Below are 20,938 nucleotides of genomic sequence, written 5' to 3'. Positions count from 1 at the left end.
CATCTGTATTTAAAATCCTATTATTTATACTACTTTTTCAAAAGACAAAGGTAAAATATAAAGTAGTTCTGCCTCTGAGCTACCAACCTTATCCGTCTTCCACACTTTCACCTTCAAGATGACCTTCGTTCTCAAGACAACTTAAAATACTTCTATAAGCAACCAGGTACACTAAAAATACTTTTGTGGATATTTGTTTGTATCTGTACAGCTCAGTTTTGAACAATTTTAAATTTCACAATTTTAAGATCTCAGGTCTCTCAAACTCCTCTTACTCTCTGCCACTATAGTTTTTAAACTAGATGTCAGATATATAGATATCAGAATATTGAGTAAGATAGTTGCTTACATGTGATTTATTTTGCTAATAGCAAAGTTAGATTCTGATAGTTGGGGCACTCTTTTATTTATTGGGGGAAGGTTAGTTGTTCTTTGATTATGTTTTGGGGTTTTTTGCAGTGCAACTGTTAGACCATTTGTGTCCACTTTCAAGCCCATTAGCAAAAATATGACACCTGAGGGGGGAGCTTGTAAGAACAGATGTCATGAACCACTTCTGGTATTACATACCCTTAATTAGAGCAACCCTACAAAACTATGGGGAGGGGGGAAAAAGCCCAAATCAAAAGCCTAATTTGAAATCATGGGAAGGTGTAAAGCTCATGTTGTTACAGGATCCGTAGTGCACAATTATGTGTGTGTCCTCTTCTGCAGCTCATGTTTTGCACTGGTTTCTGCCAGCAGAATAAAGAATTATCAATACTCTGCAAACAAGTTGTAAGGACCTCATCTGTAAGGCCTGGTAGCACCATTCTTACTGGTATTTACCTTTTCCAGTAATTAAAGGATAGTTGGTTACTAGACAGGAACAGTTGGGGGTTGGTTTGGCTTTGTTTTTTGTTTGTACAGTGGAAGGTTTATTTATGGATTGATAAATACAATATCCAGTCTCACTGGGACAATAAGGCACAACTGTAGATTACAACTATAGAGCCAGAGGAGAACAATGCCTACTTTTAAGCAAATCACAAAATCTACAAGCACTTTTTACTTTTCAATCCATTAGCACTGTTCCATAGCACATTCCTATTTTACATTGAAATGGTATAAAACTATAATGTTTCTTTCTCAGACAAAGTAGAGGTTTTTAATTTACATTTMTTTCTGGAATTGTGCTGCACTCTGCAAAGTCATGAATTGCATCATTTTACTTTTGAATTCCTTCATTCAAAAGAAATAAAAAATCCTTTAGGGACTTGCATGTTATTCGTCACCAAAAGTGATGATTAAAGGAACTGAGAAAAAAGGAAATGCACATTTGAGAGTAGTTTGAGACTGGTAAGTATTTATAGAAACGTTAACACATGACAGAGAAGCAGTTACAACACCGATTCTTCAATTAAGAAGCTCCCAGGGTTTTTTGGTTTTATTGGAAGGCTCTCCCAGATTGTTAAATACTCCAGCTGAACWACACAAGATCATTTGTCAATTTAGCCACAGAAAATTGTTACTCCTGAACCTTCAAGAATTTTCATCTCTTGAATTTATCAACATTATATTAATCGTATTCATCATCTTACACTTGCAAAGAGATTTGTATAGAAATACATTCTGAAATATCTGGGATAATATGAACTTTCCAAAATTATATTCTTGTGCCAGAGCTTTCTTAAATACAGCTACCAYCCTCAACACAAATATAACAGACTGGAACTTTCATACCAGAAAATATAAATAATTACCCACTACGAAGGCCATTATAATTGGGAAAAAAAAATGCATGAAATCAGTTTCATGATTTCATGTTTCATGACACTATTACCAGGGGGCAGTTACAGAACCATAAATTCAGATTTTGGCATGACWGGTTTTCTTGCATTTTGTACACTGGTAAACAAATTTACACTTACAGAAGGAAAACTACCCTAATGAGAGGAGGGATCCTAGACAAAAACAGTATGGAGAGGACACTTCATGGTCCACTGGCTGTCAAGCCTACAAGCTATGCAAAGGAAAGAAACAAGTTTCTGCCTCTGCTACTTCAACGGTTTAAGTGACTTAGTGCAGAATTCCTATTCCTTTTAAGAACACCACCGCTTGTCCCCACCACAGATTCTCCTATTGTCCCTGTGAATTCATTCCACAAAGAACAAAATCTATTCACAGCACTTTAAAGTACTCTAAGCTATCATCATGCATTTGTGCTAGTTGTACAATGAAGCCATAGAAATTGAGAAGTTCTCAAGTAAAAGGCAGATTTAAAAGCAGTGAAGAAACAAATCTCCATGTAAAGAGCCAAATAGGAAAGGGGCAAAAAAATACAAAAAAGAAAAGGCAGCTGTAATATGGCAAAAGTGAATCATTATCAATGCACCTAGTATTTGAGTAGATGCTTGTCTCCGAAATGGTTCAGAGGGCACTTCTGTGGCATGTTCCCATTTTTCCATTCTCAGATTCAGAGCTCAGAAGAATCAGTTTGTAGATTAAACATAGTGCATAAGGAGAGACACTTTTACTGAAACAGTAGTGCAGAAGGAGACAAGAGAAAGGGCAAAAAACCCAGGATGGAAAACATTAAAAAAAGCTCCTTTTCCAAGTTGCATGGCAGCCATTTCCCTTTGTTCCTGATGCACAAGGAATGTTCACATTAGTAGAACAAATCAGGGAGGGATTGGAGATGTATTGTATATGCACCAGTAGCAATGCACTGGGGTGTGGTGCTAAGGAGAAAACGAAGTTCTAGTCATTACATAGTTGGAGTAGAAAGGAATAGGCTCTCCATCCATCAGTGAAGAAATCGAATGCTCATTTTCTGCTCTACATCCACCTTCTCCAAAACCTGCAATARAATTGAGAAACAGCTACTTAAGTTACTGTACATTTCTCCTACAAGGTTTSTTATTCTAGTATTGAGGAAACGGGCAGGAACATGGGATGTGTTAAATTCAGTATGCCAGTCCTTCATCTAGAGACTGCTGTTTCTCATTGTGCACTAAGATCCTTCCAAGGGAAGGAACTTCAGCCACCGAAGCCACAAGAAGGCTGTCAAATGTAACTAATGCTGCCAACAGCACAGACAGGCCTGGATTTCCACAACTAGATTGTGTGGTAATGCCCAGCCAGGAACCACAATGGAGAACTGAGTAAAGAAAGGGACATGAGCAATCACTGAAGAGCAAAAATCAAGACCAGAGCACCACTAATGTAGATCCTTGTAAAACTGGGATGGCAAGTTCATTCACTAAATTGAAGTAACATAGGCACAAAGACACTACTCTGCTCCAGACTGTTTCAGGCAGTAGACTTCTTCACGATGAGAGTAATTTACATTTGAAAACCTACTTAATGCAGGACCTGCTAAATCAGATTGCTCAAGGCCTTGTCCTGGCTAAGCTTTAAATATCTCCAAGGGATGAATTTATACACCTTTCAGAAACTATGACCATCCTCTTGGTAAAATGTTTTCATTAAAGCAAACCACAATTTCCTGTCCTGCAACTTCTTTCTGTTGCCTTTTTGTCATCTCCAAGGTRAGTCTAGTTCCTCTTGTCAGTAGCATCAGTTGAAATTTTTCTGCTATAGGACAACTTTCTCCACTGACTATCTAATGGCTCCCTACTATTACTTATTTCTGACTGTCAAAACATGTAATTCAAAGTGCTAGAGCTAAGAACTTGAATATTGCTATTAGTTGTATTGCTTACAGATGAAATCTACACATGAATACTGATCAGTGCTATTACAGCTGAAGAATTGATCTGTTCTAATTGTGAAAGTCAGGTTACTTGTGTAGAAAGCAGCAGTTGCAAAAAAAAAGTGAAAATTATTCAGTATATTCAGGACTGTAGCTTTATGTAAGAGTATAAAGAAAATATGGACTAATTATTAGCACCCTGACAGTATTAAAAAAACCCCGAAACATGACCAATAAAGGCAAGAAAAAACTACCAGAAGGCTTTGCCCAAATGCAGGCACAACTATTTCAATAATTTCCTCTCTGCATTTGCATTTAAGTCCAAACGACTTGCTCTAACTGAGCCGTTTTMTTTAGTCACTAAAAATATAGTTTACAAACCTTTACAAATTCTGCAAAAGAGATGGCACTATCTCCATCTTGATCAGCTTCCTGGATTGTCCTGTCAGCAATGCTGCCCAGCTGTTCATCAGAAATATTTACACCAACCATCATCCGTAATACCTGTAGCATACAAAATAACCATTATTGACATAGGAACAGRAATCTTTTTAGTGCTTTCTTCTTGTATGTACTGTCAAAGTAACACTACACAAGATTTTCATAGAAGTAATTTCTAGACAGATTTCTGTTGTCCTCTGTACATTAAGTCTTTCAGGACATACACGTGTCTTTTGCAGCCACCATCGACAAAGAATCCTGCTTTTTCATTAGGCAGGAGGAAGAGGCAGAAGCAAGAGAAAACTTTGGGAACTAGGAATGAGTCATTTTGTCCAATGCTTGTTTTTTGTCCCCAGAAACCATACCAGCATTTGATTGAATATGTGCTGTTTGAGATAGGTGCCTTCAGGAATCTTAAAAGTACATGGTCCAGTGATAACTGCCATTACTCTCCACAGTCAGTACAGCATTTTCGGAGCAGATAGAAGAGGGCAGTGCCAGTCAAAAGCAAATCTTTTGTCTTACATCAGGAACCACAAATTGCCATGTGTACTTCCCAGGATTAGTAGCATGTAATTACTCCTAGCACAAGCCTAGTTTCATATATATGCAACACTGATGAACTTTGATTACCTTTGCTGCAATTTCAAGAAGTTTTATTCTATTGAGAGGATGCACAGAGGATCTTTCAAACAACCTAATCCACTTCAGTGACTATCCTTTTGAAGTCCTTTTAGAAGCACCTTTGAAAGTTATAGAAGGTGGTTCTTAAGGGGCTTAGTGTATTTGTTGAATATTTAGGTATCACTTCAACAGGATCTGCCTAGCCTACCAAATGAGATTAAAGTCCCATACTGTATCTAAAGCTTTAAGGCAGAGGTAAGCAAAGCCACCACATTACTSTAGCAGTTCTTTTGAGAAAACTGTTGCAACTCTGCTCTTCTAAGTGGGTATGAAGTCACAGAGAAGGTCATGATTGAGTCATTCAAAGCAGCTCTGTGCTATTTACCTGGAGCAGCTCATCCCTGGAAATCTTGTCATCTTTATCTAGATCATATAATCGAAAAGCAACTACATGGGAAAAAGAAAGAAAGAGCMGTTGAATTCAAGTGCCATTATTTTTCTTCATAACAATAGATTTATCTAAAAGAAAAACAACAAAACTAAATACTTGTAAATTATTTTAAGAGGATTAGCTTAGAATTTTAATTCACCATAAAACAGATGCTCAGTTCCATKAAGTGTTATTTCCACACACAGGAATGCCATTATTGCCAATAATAGAAAAATTTTATGTTCAGAAGCACTCTTCTTGCAGGATGTTTCCTCAAAGCCCCAAGTCTTGGAAGAACAATTATCACTAAGATACATTCAATCCTATAATTTCAGAGCCAACCGTTTTTACATTACCATTCAGTCTGTTTGACTATATTCTAGRTGAGATGTGACAGAAATTTTAAGTGATCTGAGGACTGTTGCCAACTTTGATTAGCAAGAGTGAGCATTCTGCTCATATACTGTAGGCAGACATCCAAATACTTAAGAAAGTACTTAGCTGACGGTGGGGGGAAAAACACTGTACTRTATAGAAGAACTGGAGAAATAAACAGAAAAGCTCATTCATGTATGGGACTGGCATCTAAATCTGAAATAATTTTGAATACAAACCATTTTTGAATACTTCTGAGACATTTTGCAAAGTGTACATATTATTCAATTCTACCAAATTCTAATATAACAATGGCTCAATGGTTGACATTCTGAACAGGTAAGCGTCCAAGTAAATTTTAAAAAATTCTGGCCTTAGAAGATATAATTCCCCAGGAAACAACTGTGCAGAAGATCCCAAGCCCCTTTCCTCCCTTCCTAGGGGGAAAAAACCCCCCAACCCAACCAAAAAGAAGAAGGAAATAATTGATTCCATAGGAAAGTTAACATTTCTTACAGTGGAGCTTGTTACTTCTGCTGTTTAGTGGTTCTGGTCCATTCTGGTCTTTGCTCTTTTCATTATCTTCTATGGGTCGGAAGTGGGCTAGTGTCCTCATGAATCCACGGAAATTCACCTGGTCCTCTCTGCATGAGCATTTCAGCAGGTCAGTTTTTACATACCTTACACAGGCTCTTCATTGCAGTAAAGAGGACTATTAATGTGTAAAGCATCAAGACCACATGAACTCTTCCATTCCCACCTCCCCAGGGTTTGGCTGCCTATGATGTTGCAAGCTGGGATCATGCTGTTATGAAGTATGATGTGTAAAACAAGCTGTGAGCAGTCTTACTGAGGCCTCCCCTTCTCCTGCCTGCAAAATCTGTTTAAGCTGAAGCCTCTCACCCTTAGCCCCTGCGTGGGCTATGCTGTTGCTATGCCTGAATACAGCAATGTATCTTGCTGATCTGGACCCTGATTCCCTGGATTGACTTCGAACTAGTTTCACCACTGTCAAGTACTGGACTGTTGGTTGACCTGACAACAGTCACTGGACCTGCTCTGCTTTTTTTGCTCAGATACGTGGCCTTCTCCAGCAAGTACATCATCCTTTCCAGCTTTGCTGTCACTCTGGGCTCCTGCCTTTGGAGCTGTCATTGCTCCCTGCTCTTGACTGACAGAGTTCTSCAGTTTCTGTGGGAACCAGCTATGCAACTACTTTCCAGGATGCCTGCTTTCTATCCAGTAAACCCTGCCTGGTTTTAGCTAATGTTATGACTTGATTAGACAATTGGATCTCCAATCAGTAATCGTAACTGTTCAAGAAGGGAAGCAGAGTCCATAGAACAATCAAAAGGGGTATAATGGAGACAATACAGCAAATTTGATCATCTTTTTGGAYTTGTGTTAGAAGTGTCATAACCTATGTCTTAAATGTAATAAAAACCTAAAATCAACCAACCAAAAAAGCCAATCTAATAACAATACACTTACAGTACACTTACTTAACAGTACACTTACTGTATAAGATAAAATAAGATCAAATTAGTTAATTGCAATGCTACTTAACACAAAATAGTGTTGATACAAGTTTGCTTTAAGAATCCAAGTTCATACAGGGCCTGGAATTTCTTCAGAAGTGTTCTGCAGTTTAGGAAGAAGAGCGGAAAACTGTGACATAAGCCTGAGTTTGTCAATAAATAAAGCACAAAAAAAGTCTTGTAAAGGCATAAGGTATTTCTCATTGGGGAATGAAAATATGCGGAGGAAACAATGTACCTACACACTGCATGGCAACTTTGAGGTGTTCAGTTGTAAGCAAATTCAAATTCTGTGCTTTAATTATCAGCATTTCACTCCAATGAAAACTTCTAACAAACTACAAATTTTGTGCCTGCTCACAAATTCAGTTTGTTGAAACTCACCCTTCTGGAAAGAAGGCATTGATAATTCTGTCTCCCAGTGGGTTGATGGCAAGCTCTGGAATCCGCTGGAAGTCTTCACGGCTAAGTAAGAGAGAACACAAGAAGTCTGCATAAAGTTCAAGTCAGAGAAGAAACTGTTTATAAAGAATTCACAGTTAAACATCCATGGAATTCTATTTCTGCAGCAAGACACTTGATGATTTTGAAAATGCAACTTTTTAAATTATGTTTCCTTTATGACTAATGGCACAAAATAAAGCAAAAGACAATGCCAAACCTATATTCCATTACAAACTAGCAGTGCTCATTTATCATGTTAACAACATTTCTCAGACACTAATATTGTTTGTGCTGGAAACCTTACTGCCATGATGCCAACTAGTTTGCAATGTAAGAAAAGGAAAGCTTCTGAAGTTGCTTTGAAAGAAACTATGGCTCCAAGATGAAAATATTGATTGGGGTTTTTCAATAATTATTTTGGTACTAAATCATATGAGTTGTYATGACTTTTCCAGACTGCCTCATTTCAGATTCTGGAAGAATACCATACTTCTGCAAGCTACAGCATTAGCATTAGCATTTCCAATAGATTTGTTTGTTTACACAACAAATCTGTATCTTATTGTAAGGGCCAAATTTCAGATTATTTTAGCTTCAACCAAGCAGTACTCCTATTTTAAAGTAGTAAAKTTACACTTTTACCAGCRCCTGTAYACCAGRTATAACTCCATCAGYGCAGGCAAATAAATACTAAATGCTCTTGCCAGCCATTCTCTTTTCTGCTTATGRTTGTATGTACACAGCACAATATAAATACAGCTATGCTTACATTGTTATGGATTCTTCTGATCTGAAAGACATCATGAGTTGTACTAYATACACATTTTGGAACAGTATGATATGAACATAGGCTTCACTCTCCTATTAGAATTGCACTAATATTTTCTCTTCTCTTTTAACGTAACAGAACATCAGTAACAGGAAAATGGGATAATCTTGGTGTGACCAAGGCAGACACAGCAAATGTGTCTTAGTGAGCAGGTTTGGTTGTTTTTTTCACTACAACAGAACACAGCAACTTATCAGTTAGTACACTATGTACTTCATAGTAATTTAGATTTTAAATTACAAACAGCAAGGGGGTAAAACTGTAAAAAAACTCCACCCTATTCTCTCTGCATGCATAACTTGACATTTCCTGCCCRACCTCCAGAAATACTGGCAGTTCCCTTCAAGTCAAATGCAGTCCTGCTGGTTTTGAAGTTGGGGTCAAGGTCTCAAACTTGGTTACTGAATGTTTTATACTTTTCAAAACTATGGTCATTAAATAAACTGACAACGAGGTCTGATTCATTACATGATTAAACCAAAAAAATTGGTGCACTAAAGTAAATACAAATAAATTTTGATAATATTTAAATATACTAACCTTTTAAAATCCTGTGATATTAAAGACAGAGTAAAAGAGAAATTGGCTGACCTTATCACCAGGTGATTTTTTAGCTTGGGAAAGGCAGAGAAGCAAGACATTCTAGTTTTAAATGTATTCTCTTGCACCCAGTCACCACCACAGCACAGTTAAGAYTCCCAATTACAATGCATCTGTTACAATGTGGTCAAACTGTTTGACCTTCTAACAGGGCGATCTGGCCATATTTTTAAGTTATCCCAGCAAACTTCTGCTCTGACCAGTCCAAGTTATTTTTAATAGGCAAAGTTAACATCTGTTTAGCATGATCAACTTGTTACCAGACTCTTCAGGACTTGCTTGCATTTTAAGCTATAGCTGAAGGGCAAAGTATGCATTAGTGATTTACGCAGGASATGCAGTGATGTGGAAAGGCTATGTCCTAATAACAATATTTTAACAACAGAGCTTCAGTGTCAATGCTAACTTTATAACCTAAAAGCAGCAGCGGCCCTCTATTCCATGTAGAGCAAAATCCTAATGCTTCAGAATTTTTTACCTACATATCACTACATTTTATTATTCAGCCTCAGTATACACTTGGCATTTCAGCATCCAGTTATTCTGTTTCCTAACAGGAGATTAACAATTAACCACAAATAATTCCCCAGGTTTCAAATCTATTTGTCCTGTCATTACCAGGATTGCAGTAGAGCACTTTTACTTATTAAGAGCACATTACTGAGTGAGTGCTATAACTGAAATAGCTGCAACAGCCATAAAAGCAAATGAATGTGAGTGGTAAGCTATTCTCCACTTTATAAAACTAAGCTTTCCTGCAGTCATTAGGGACCAACTTCACCTGGTTGAAGCTGGTGCTTAAAGGAAATTTAATACCCTCTGMTTCTTATGTGTTCATGGGCAACAAGGCTCTTCTAAGGTATCTTTCCATGAACTTGGCTCTTATGAAATCCTTGCTTAAATGCAACATGCAAAGCAACCTTTAATTGCATGTGAACATTATGCAGGCCAACCATTTAATATATATGCCAGCRTATTCATAAGTATATGTACTTTCCAGGGAAGAGTTTGTAGGTTCTAAGCAATACAAGTATTCCTAAGCATGAGTATACCCTCCAAGGCATAGAGCAGATCCCTACTGTGAAGGTGGTTCTGCCTTATCCTAAACGATGCATGAAGCCAACAAGACCCTTTCTTCTGTTTCTGGTTGTTCATTCTTCTGTTACTTCTAGATGGTAGCAAAGCAGGGATGAGAGGGGTATCTAGAAGTGAGGGAAAGTAAAATAAAGGAAAGGAAAAAAACCCACATATATGCAGATCAGAAGTGGTAGAGGAAAGGAAAGATGCCCAGAGGATACAGGTAACAAGAAATTCCTTGAAGAAAGGAAATAATTAAAAGCAGTAAGATGTATCATGCAAGTTGATCAAAAAGATCTAAGAGGTTACTACTGAGGAGGTTGCATTGCTYCCTTCCCTTGCTAACATCAGCTTTGTCATTTATCCAACCTTTTGATGATCTAATGTATCCCCCATAAAAAACTCCCTACCTTGCTCCTCTCCATTCTCCCAGTTATCTTTCCATTGAATTTGTGGCTTGAGGCAGTTCAAAAACTTCAAAAAATCTATGAGCACYACAGCTGACAATGAGGTGCTGGAGGCCTGGAGAAGTTATGGAAGAAGAATAAGGATATCCCCCTCTCTCAGGATTGCATCAGCCATCTCATCTAACTCCATCCTTACACATGCTCTACACAAATGTTAGAAGTTGCTTAACTATCAGAGCACCAAATGGTTCATAAACATAAGGCCAAGAAATATGTAAAAAGGTGATAATTAGATGAGCAATAAGGAAGGAAAGAAAAAAGGCAGCATGGATAAAGTGTGGTTGAAGATGGAAGTATAGACTATTCTTGTACCCTGTCTTTTCCWATCCAAACCCATATCCTTCCTGTCTTTTCTATTTTAGATAAAGCTAAAAATGTTTTGTATTTTCTTCAGCAAAAATAAAGAACTCCACATTCAGAGAGCTAGCTTTTATATTTTACAATCCTGCAGTATCAGTTTGAACTATTAAGAACAAGCCTGACACCTTTCCAGACCCAGATGGTTCAGTTAGCTGACAGATGGCCTGGCTGGCTCATGTTACCCTTCTCTTGAGATCAGAGGCKTTCTGAAGTTCTCCAAGAGACACACGTGTGAACAGTTTTCATAAGCATGAGATATGCATAAACAGCTCAGTGTGTCTATTCTGTGCAGATACCAGCTTTCAGAACATTTGCTCTTCCTTCTTCCACAGTTACTAGCYATACCAATTACTGTATAGTAAAAAGTACTTCTCAAGTGCCTAACCTGTCATTTTCCCAGCACACAAGAAACTACTGTTAAATGGGAGGTTCCATACAAAAGTTACATGCAAAGGCTGCAGTTTAGGTAAGTATCTCCTTTTATAACTCTATACATGCCTGTCTAGAGCTACTTGCTAGTAAACTTTGGAACAAAGGTATTCCTGTGTAGTGCACACTTCAGTACCAGCCYAACAAGGAGACTCACTGAAGCAATCACATACTTATCCTGTTCACACTATACTATTTCCTCAYGTTGCAAATCAGCATGTAAGTAAGGAAACATGCACACTTAGTTTCCTCCTGAGCTATASTTAGGATGTAGATAGAACAAGTATGTTCCAGATTTCACAATTGACACGTAGCTATGGATGTCCAGGGTATCAATCTCTTGTTTTGGCAACTCASCATGTCACAATATTGAAATCAAAGGTGACAAAAAAATGTTCAAAAGAACAGTTTGGACCTGTCTTTAGTAACATGGTTTTGTTCAAATGGTGGAAGTCTGAGGGAATTTACTAATTTTGTTTAGAAAAGGTGAAGCTAAAGAAAAATATAAAATTTTTCTGCACTTTTAAAGAAAGGTGAAGGTAAGCCTGACATTTTCAYCTTTACAGGTAAAAATGGCTGTCATCACCTAGAAAATAAATATGTGAGAGGAAAAAAAGTAAGCAAAACCAAAAATTTTTTAAGACCAAGTTTTATCTTTATCAATAACCATCTCTAATATTTCATTTAACTCTTTAAAAGCTAAGTGCCTTAAAATTGCATGTGGATACACTGGAAAGAAACAGCTGGCTATGAGATTTCTGCTTTTGATATAGTTCCAGAACTACCAGGATTAATCATCATCTATCAGATTTATACAAAGAGCTCTTTACTTTGCCCTTCTTCAGAAGGGTGGTACACATTTAAAGATTTATTTCATGCCATAAAAAATGCCTAACACTTCTTTTCCTATTCATAGTCACATGAGTGATTTTGTCATGTGTGATTTGTAAGTCAAAGGTGTAAGTCATCCTTACGGAAACAATAATTCTTGCTCACAGGAAACAAACAGAAGACATATCCTCTAGACTGTTCAGTGGTAGTAAGCAAGTGATAATTTCTTTTTCCTTCACTTAAAGTAGCAAGTTCTCTTTGATCTGTATCTCAGAAACCARTATCTGTGACCTTCCAAGCTGTAGTTCTTATACTCCTCATTCTTTTTTCCTCAGAAAGTAGTTTTCCATTACTTAAACCTAATAGTTTCTGCATTTTGTGGGTACCAGAACAAGTTTAAAAAATTCAATGCCACTATTAAGTCAGACATGTTTGAGAGTAGGTTATGCTTAAAGGCCAAGACTGAATGTTAAGGGATTATAATAAGCACAACTACTGGGATTTTCCAAACAACCTCCATTTCCTTTCCTAAGTCCTATATGATTATTRACATTGGAAGTCAAACTCCTCCTGATGCATAATACTGTGAAACTGAGCATTGTGCAACAGACATTCATAGCATATTTAATTGATTRCTCCTCTTACATAAACTAAGTATAATCACTTTGAAGTTTATACAGACCTTATGGATTCAGTAAGTGAATWTAGAGTTAGAGGAGAACATGGAAGAGTTGAACCTCCTAGGTTCAAATTCTGCTAGATTAATCTGGTAGCCATCACCTTTTTTATCAATTAGTATTAAAGCCATGTGTCAAGTTTGAAAAGGCTGTTAATGTTCCTTTCCAAATGATTTAATGACATAAAAAGCATCAACCTTAACCACAATCTCATCAGCTGATATCTASATCAGATTCACCAATGCTACCATTTATATAATACATAGGCTTTAGTGTCAGAGTGGGCTTTTGGAAGATGCTGCCTATCCCACCCCAAACCAATTTTTTACACACACACAATTCATTTAGTCATCCCTTCAGCTATGCAAGTCTAGAAATTTACAGTACAGCCACAGTCCAAATCACTAGCATCAATCAGCTTCAAAACCTACACAAGCGAAAAGGGGAGGGAGACCCAAAATAATCACTTTGTAGTCCTGTTTACCATACAATTCCACATCCAATTACTTAGATGCTGAGAAGTCAGCAATTTGTGGCACCAGAAGGAACTGCGCATTTCCTTCAGCAAAGGAAATTGCAGTAAGCCAAAAGTACTGCCAAAGACCCTGTATCTTACTYACAACGTGCCACTTTGATCTTTTAAGAGGTGATTCTAGCATTACAGTTAGGTTCATTTACAGGTAGGTCTATAGCTTTTCAGTTTATAGCACATCCTACAGTCATATTTTACATGATCACATACAAAAGCTCAGGTGATGCCTGAATCACTGGATTTGACTGGGATAGTGCTGCTATGAAAGAAATTAACTCCRTAAGAGCCAGATCTCATTATGCTACAACTAGGTCCCTTTTCCCTTCCTACTCTCTCCTGTATTCTTCTCCAGCTTTCCTGTGCACTCTGGCCCTATGATGAATGGGAAACAAAATCCATGAGCAGGAAAGGCTGCAGAACAATGACAGCAGGCAGAGATGTATTTTAACATTCTCACMAGAGTTTACCTTTTGTTTGAGAATACTCTTTCCAGCAGACTTGGTCCATGAAAATGAAAAATATTTTGCAGATAAATTAAAACTCATTTTTATTTAAATGACTAAGCTGTAAGAAACCAGTTCACTTCCATAGGTTTTGAATTGTAGACAGGAAACAAACACTGCAGACTTTAGAATATCCTGCACTACCTCTTTAAAGAATAGAATGTTTAATCACGTGACTTGGTTCCAGCTCTTCTATTTTTGAGCATAYTAATAGATAAGGGTATTCAACAAGAGGTGCAAAGTTAAGTATAATAAATGGATTGCAGATCCAAGTAGTGTTAAAAGACACTGGATATGAGAAACAAGTAAGTATAGATATGTTTTCTTATGAAAACCAGGATAAAGATGACACAGCAGAACCATTTTCATAATAAATACTAGAAGTAACATATAAAGAAAGCTAAGAAATAACAATCCAAAAGCACTGTTTCACAATTCTGAATATTTTTATAAATTCTGAATGCCAAATCTGACCTTTCTCATATTAACTGCTACAAACCTTCAACACTACAGTAAAAGCAGTTGGTACTTAGAACATTTCAGTTCAACAATTAAATCCTGCATGTAGACAGTAGATATGAAAGAATTTGTTACAACAGCCTCAGTGAKTCACCAATAAGAAAAACATGCAGACATCCTGCAACAGCAAGCCACCCCTACTGATGTGCCAATGCAAGTACAGCTGAATTACCCACCTAAGAGTGCCATTTTCTCCTTTGTCCAGGCTGGTGAAGCGACTGTACAAGCGAGTGATTTGACTGTGGGAGACTGAAGAAAAAAAGAAAGAAGATGACAAATGAGCATGTCAATGATTCCTCACAGGAGCAGACCTCATTACACTGAACCATGCTGTTGCCAGAAGGTATGTTCAAAAAAGATCACACAGAACCAGTTACATTGAAAGCACATAACAATGAGCATTTAGGGACTTYGAGCTATAAATCAGAACTGAATATTCAAGAATCGACAAATTAGCTCATTTTTCAAAAATCTGTCTAACTCCGTCTTCTATCCATTTCTATTTTTGATCTTTAACAATTTTTGTTTATCTGATTCAGTAAGTATCAATTAAAAACAAAAAGTATTTGATTCACAGTTCCACTTTATTTTCTTTATTTCCTTTATGGCTAGAAATAATGTGGACATAGCYTACACTGATGACCTCTATATCATTCATGACACTGAAGACTGCAGCTATAGTATCTTTCCTTTTCCTTTGCTTATCTCTACTCCCATTGTCTTTTTTCCACCTAAAGATGGAAAGTCAACTCAGTTACTCTGCATCTGGAAAGTGGTCAGAGAGGCTTTACTATTTACTTTACTCCTCTTGCTTTACAGGACTGCTGAAATCAAAACATTTTGGGGTCCATAGAATAAGAGAATAAGCTGAATTGGAATTGACCCAGAAGGATCAGAGTCCAAATTTGAGTCCAAATCTGGGCCCTGCACAGCACCATGCCCACGAAGCACACTATATGTCTAAGAGCATTGTCCAAACATTTTGTTATGTGTGTCAGGCTGGTGCCGTGATCACTTCCCTGGGGAGCCTCTTCYAGAGTCCATTAACCCTCTGGGTGAAGAACTTTTTCTAATATCCAACCTAAACCTCCCCTGTCACAGCTTCATGCTTTTCCCCTCAGGACCTGTCACTGGTCACCAKATAGCAGAGATGAGAAAGACTTTGTTTCAGAACTTGGAKATAAAGATAGATTTATTATTAAATTTAATAATATTCTTTAGATCCGGAATTAGACCAGCAATACTTTGGTGCCCAGCCCTCTGTTACGATGTCTCTGCCTTCSAGGGAGTCAACAGCTCCTCCCAATTTAGCTCCTCCCAATGGCAARTTTACTTAGTAAGCCTTCGGGTCCTGGGTCCAAGCTGTTTACAAAGTGTCAATGACAACTGGCCCCGAAGTGGAGCCCTGCASAACCTCATTAGTGTTTGGTCACCAGCCTGAGTTWCTCCATTCACTGTAACCCTTTGTGCCCAACCTGGGAGCCAAATGCTCATGAAATTATTTCCAGGCTTCTAGGACATTGACTTAAAAATTAAAAAGCCTATTTCTAAAGAAATTTGAGAAGGACCTGGGTTACAAAGCAAGCAGAAAGTTATTGCAGACTTTTTTAATTTGTAATTTTTAACACAAATCACAAAGCCAATATTAGGTTCAGCATAACTGTATCAACATTACCAACAACTAGACAACCCAAGACATTAGACAACTAGATCTTTAGTCCATGATGTGAGTGGGATAAACCTATATAGAATAGCAATTCCTTTTCACATTGAAAGAATGCTTGTCCTGGTTTCAGCTGGGACAGAGTTCATTTTCTTCTTAGTAACTGGTACAGTGCTGTGTGCTATAGTTTTTCAGTTTCATATGAGAATAATGATGACAACACACTCATGTTTTGGCTGTTGCTAAGTAGTGCTCACCCTAAGCCAAGGGCTTCTCAGTTTCCCAGGCTCTGCCAGGGAGGAGGTGMTCAAAAAGCTGTGGAAGCACAGCCAGAACAGCTGACCTGAACTGGCCAAATAGATCTTCTGTACCCCACAGAACACCACGTTCAGTGCATAAACTGAGAGAATTGGCAGGGAGGGGCTGATCAGTTGTTCTGTGTTTCACTTGTCTTTTCTCAGGTTTTATTTCTCTTTCTATTCCCTTTTCATTACAATTAGTATTCTCATTGTTATCACTAACATTTTTATTATTATTATATTTTACTTTATTTCAATTATTAAATTGTTTTTATCTCAACCCATGGGTTTTACCTCCCCTCTCCCCCAGTTTCTCCCCTCATCCAATCCTCCTACTTTGACAGRGAGCAAGGAAGCAACTGTGCAGTACTTAGCTGTCAGCTGCAGTTAAATCACAAGTCCCTACAGGAGATCTTGGCTTTTCAGTCTCTTCTGATGAAGTTAATAAATACATGAAATAAGACTGAAGTGAAAGTTAATGTTTACTCAGTAAAGGTTTGATTATAATGTTAAACTAGGACTAATGTCATTTTCAGATTCAGTTGTTTAAAAACCCTTCGCCAGGACATGCACAATGCTTTTCTTATTTGCTAAAACTTATTTGGGCACAGATTGCACAGTAGTTGTTTGATCTGTGACAAGTGAGGCAAATTTCTTTTTTCAGGTCTGTTCTTTCTTCCTCTAGGCTACTTGTTTAGGTTCAGCAGTTCCCTCCTTTAGCATGACCTGCCAGCAACTGAGTTTTCACACACACATAACCCGAAAGCCCAACCTTCTCGTCTCCTTGGCAACTTTCATTCTTTGCATAGGATTGGGCAATTTGCACAGTACCACCTAAGGCAACTTCTCTACARTCCGACTGGGCACCTTGCTCACTTTCAAGTTAAGCCACACACACACAGAGAACAAGTACCAGTACTCTGAAGGCTTCAAACTTGTGCATTTTTGATTTCGTGTTTTAGATACCATAAAAACTGATGGTGAAAGAAGGCTGATGTTAGATCTCCTATTAGAAGGCCCACACTCCCACTCCTCCCTCTAAACAAAGAAGTTGATGAGAATTTTTCTCAGTTACCATTCCCAAACTAATGTCAGCATCTCTTTTTTTGGAACAATTCTGTAACAGCTAATATGCGAGAAATAGTACRTAGCTGTTGACAGAAGTGGTATTTTCACTAACGTCATACTAGACAAAAAGCATATCATAGCTCTATGAGAAAGGATGATGAATCAGGTCCACCACTGTGTTCTGTTGTAATTTCCTTTTGGCTCTCATCCCTCACAAAAGATGTGTCACTGGACATTTTTCAATGCATTTGCATGCAAAYATAAAGAGTCTTCAGCACACCATAGGAGAATTAGGATCTGCAATTTATGACTGTTTCTTGAAAATCCAAGGTTAAGGCTTAAAGCTGGCTGAAACATCATTTTATCTATACTGCTACCCCACTAAGATCCTTCTACAAATTTAAGGTCAAGATCTCTAAATTAGGAGTTGTACCCTCTATTTTACTTACATTAAATCATTGTAAAGCTTTTAGAAATTGGACACTCTTGCCTACAGCAGTAGCATAAACTCATATAAATATATTTATAGAGGTAGAAAAATATATAAATATCCATCAGAAAAATCTATCTGCTACCATGCAAACTTTTTTTTCTCCTAAATTTAGGTATGAGTATTAATCTATTACTACTCCTTAGGCAGAGTGCTTTAAAGCTTGGAAACAAAGGGTGTGAACCAAATAGTTTGAATACTGTTACATTCCAATGACTTTCCAAAAGCTTTCAACAGAATGCAGACAAGCAACATCTTGGGCCTCTCAACTGTTTTCTTGCAGTTGTTACTCAAATATCAAAGCAATTAAGATGACTTCAAGGTGTTTCCATGTTCAAATTTCAAAATGTTTATAWGCAAAGCAAACAATTTCCATACAACATCAYGTGAGATCTAGGATTGACAACTTTATGCTTCACACCTGCTACTGAGAACCTGATGCCTTTGCAGATGTCTCTGAACTTATGCTACAAAGTGCTTTTCACTACCACAAAATTAAAAAAAAATAGAATTTTAATTCAAGCAAATTTCACTCGAGATTAATTATTACTGCATAGTTTCTGAAAGACTATGCTTCAAGTCCCCTAAACTACATGTTCTTCATCTGTTCTGTTAAAGAATATTAACATAAGTTTCTCACTCCTGTCAGTATCATCAGCTATTCAGTTTCGTGCTACATAAAATTGAACACAAGTTATATAATTCCACAGTTGAACCCACTCGAATTGGTTAAGTATTCTACTCAGTGCTTCACACCTATCCCAGATGAACTGTAGAAAACATGTTTCACAATAGAGAGGCCCAAAAAGAAACCTTGGGAGCATTTACCAGACCACCAGTTCAAGATGGACTTGTAATGCTGCCAGATTGCTTAATGTTTAAAACATTAGACATTTCTCAAACTCTTCAGTAGCAAAAGAACCATCAGCATCAAGTTTACAACAGACCACCACAGTCTAWTCAGTAAGACTACCTTAGTATTCTGCCTGTGAACTTTGATCCAGATAACCAGTGTTTGGGGTTTTTCCCCCCTTGTATAAATATTTTTGCCAATATAAAGTGTATAACAGTGCTAAYAGCTTGGTGGCATTTTCCATCTACCTAAAGAAGTACAAAAAGCAGAGAWAAATCATGTTCCTAAACTGCARTTACAGACTGGGGAGAAGAAGAAAATAATTGATAAAGTCAATGAGACAGACTGTGATGACAAGCAAGCATGAGTCAGAGATTAGCATGAGTCAGAGATTAATGGTTGATTAACAAAGTGATATTACTTATAAAATTGACTAGATAAAAACATGGGGAAATGAACGAAACTCAGGTCACAAATCTGAAACCCATGGTTCATAACTTTGATCACACTCTGATGATACAAGAAAAGCATTTAGAGRCTAACTAGAGTCAAGTGGTTTTATTGCTTAGGATGCCTATATACCCATCTTATAGGTATTTATTTAACTATTACGTAAGTAAAATTGTAGGAATAAAACACCACAGACAATAAATTAAGTAGCAGCATGAGGAAAAACATAAAACCTTTTGGAAGAATATTCCAGATTTGGGGCTTGGTTTTTGAAGCATCTTGATAAATGAAAGGAGGCTATCTTTACTCCATGATCTTTGTGATTAAAAATAAAAAAGCCACAGTAAGTTATTGCTGGATAAGCAGACTTTGACATTCCTTCTCGTTTATCGCAGCTTTCCTGTAGAAGGTTTTCATGACAGAGGGAAAAAGGGTCATGGAAACTACGTTAACTCAGCCTGCCACTACAGTAGCACCAGTGCTGCCTTAATTTTCTTCTACTTCTTTCCTGTATCTACTCATTTTCCTGACACAAATAAACTAACATCTAAGAGGAATATACGATACCATTTATATTGGAAAGAAAACTGAGGGAAGTATTTTCAAGTTCTAWTAACAGATCAGCAAGCATATGCAGAAGAAAAATGTCAGCTCAGCAGAGCATGTTGACCTGAGAAGTTTCCTGGGGAAACAAACAGCAAAGTGATATCTATGTTATGATCTGTGCTCCCTATTTACTCTCATTTAGTATTTGCTAGAATTCTTAGATAGGCAGCCATTCTATCAGGCAAATTAACAACACTGGAGTTTCGCGATCCCTAAAGTATTTTATCYTTATGGAGAATGACTCGATCAAGTACTGTAGGGTAAAATAATCAAATACTAGAGTCCAGCTTGAATAATGCTCTTGCAGTTGCTGACTAGTACAGCAATTTTCACTTTTTTTTWGTTAACCACACCTCTCTCAAAAGTTACATTACTTCCTTTATGGTTTAAATACCACTCAGAATTAATTCTGAATATCCTTACGGCAACTTTAGCGATAGCCCATGAAACAAATTACACTTGAGGAAAAAAAAATTGCTATCCAACGAGAGTTTCTTCGGCCTCAAAACAGAGAAACTCCGGCACCAGACATCGAGACAGATGACTCTTCAAAACCCAAGGAACTACCTCTGACCGAATACAATACCGCACACATCAAGAGAACTGCTTCCCTTCCATCCCGCTGGGATCTCGCTCCTGCTACCAGCAGCAGTGGGGGGGAACCGGGAGGCGTTTCCCAGGTTTCCGCGGGCCTGCCAGACATGTCCGGCCCCGGGAGCTGTGGGTGGCTGGGACCGGGCACTGCCCCGACRGGAACGCCGCGGCCGCCCCGGGCAGGGCACCCCCAGCCCGAGGGACTGCGAGCGGCCCCGCTCCGGCCGCCGCCCCCCGCGGCACTTCCCGCCCCACCGCCGCACTCGGGCCCCCACACTCACAGCCCGTCTCCTTCTTGATCTCCTCGATCTCCTCGTCCCGCAGCAGAGTGGACGCCCGGGAACCCATCGCCGCCGCTGGGCCCGAGGGGAAGGGARGGGAGGCGCCGGGGGAAGAGTTACGCAGCCGAACAGCAGCGACAGCGGTGCCACAGCCGCCCCCGGCACAGGCCCGACCGCGGCCACCCCGCTGCTCCGAGGCGGAAGGCGAGCGCGCACCGACTGTGGCGGCCCCGCCCGCCGCCTCCGCCCGGCCCGGCCCGGCCC

General features: G+C 38.4%; 1 protein-coding gene across 1 annotated transcript; it reads right to left on the bottom strand.

Annotated features, from left to right (window-relative positions):
• Positions 1-1,118: 1,118 nt before the first annotated feature.
• On the bottom strand, positions 1,119-20,905 carry CHP1 (calcineurin like EF-hand protein 1). Its single transcript, XM_057365606.1, has 7 exons — positions 20,675-20,905; positions 14,547-14,619; positions 7,487-7,567; positions 6,081-6,208; positions 5,145-5,206; positions 4,076-4,198; positions 1,119-2,839 (listed from the first exon to the last, which is right to left on the bottom strand). Exons 1-7 carry the CDS (start codon positions 20,739-20,741, stop codon positions 2,786-2,788), a joined length of 588 nt encoding a protein of 195 aa, XP_057221589.1. The 5' UTR covers positions 20,742-20,905; the 3' UTR covers positions 1,119-2,785.
• Between the last annotated feature and the right edge of the window lie 33 nt (positions 20,906-20,938).

Source organism: Malurus melanocephalus, unplaced genomic scaffold, assembly GCF_030028575.1.
Source record: "Malurus melanocephalus ecotype Western Australia unplaced genomic scaffold, MMel_1.1 scaffold_2, whole genome shotgun sequence".
In the NCBI taxonomy this organism is placed as follows: Eukaryota; Metazoa; Chordata; class Aves; order Passeriformes; family Maluridae; genus Malurus; species Malurus melanocephalus.
This window is presented reverse-complemented; position numbering and strand designations above follow the sequence as displayed.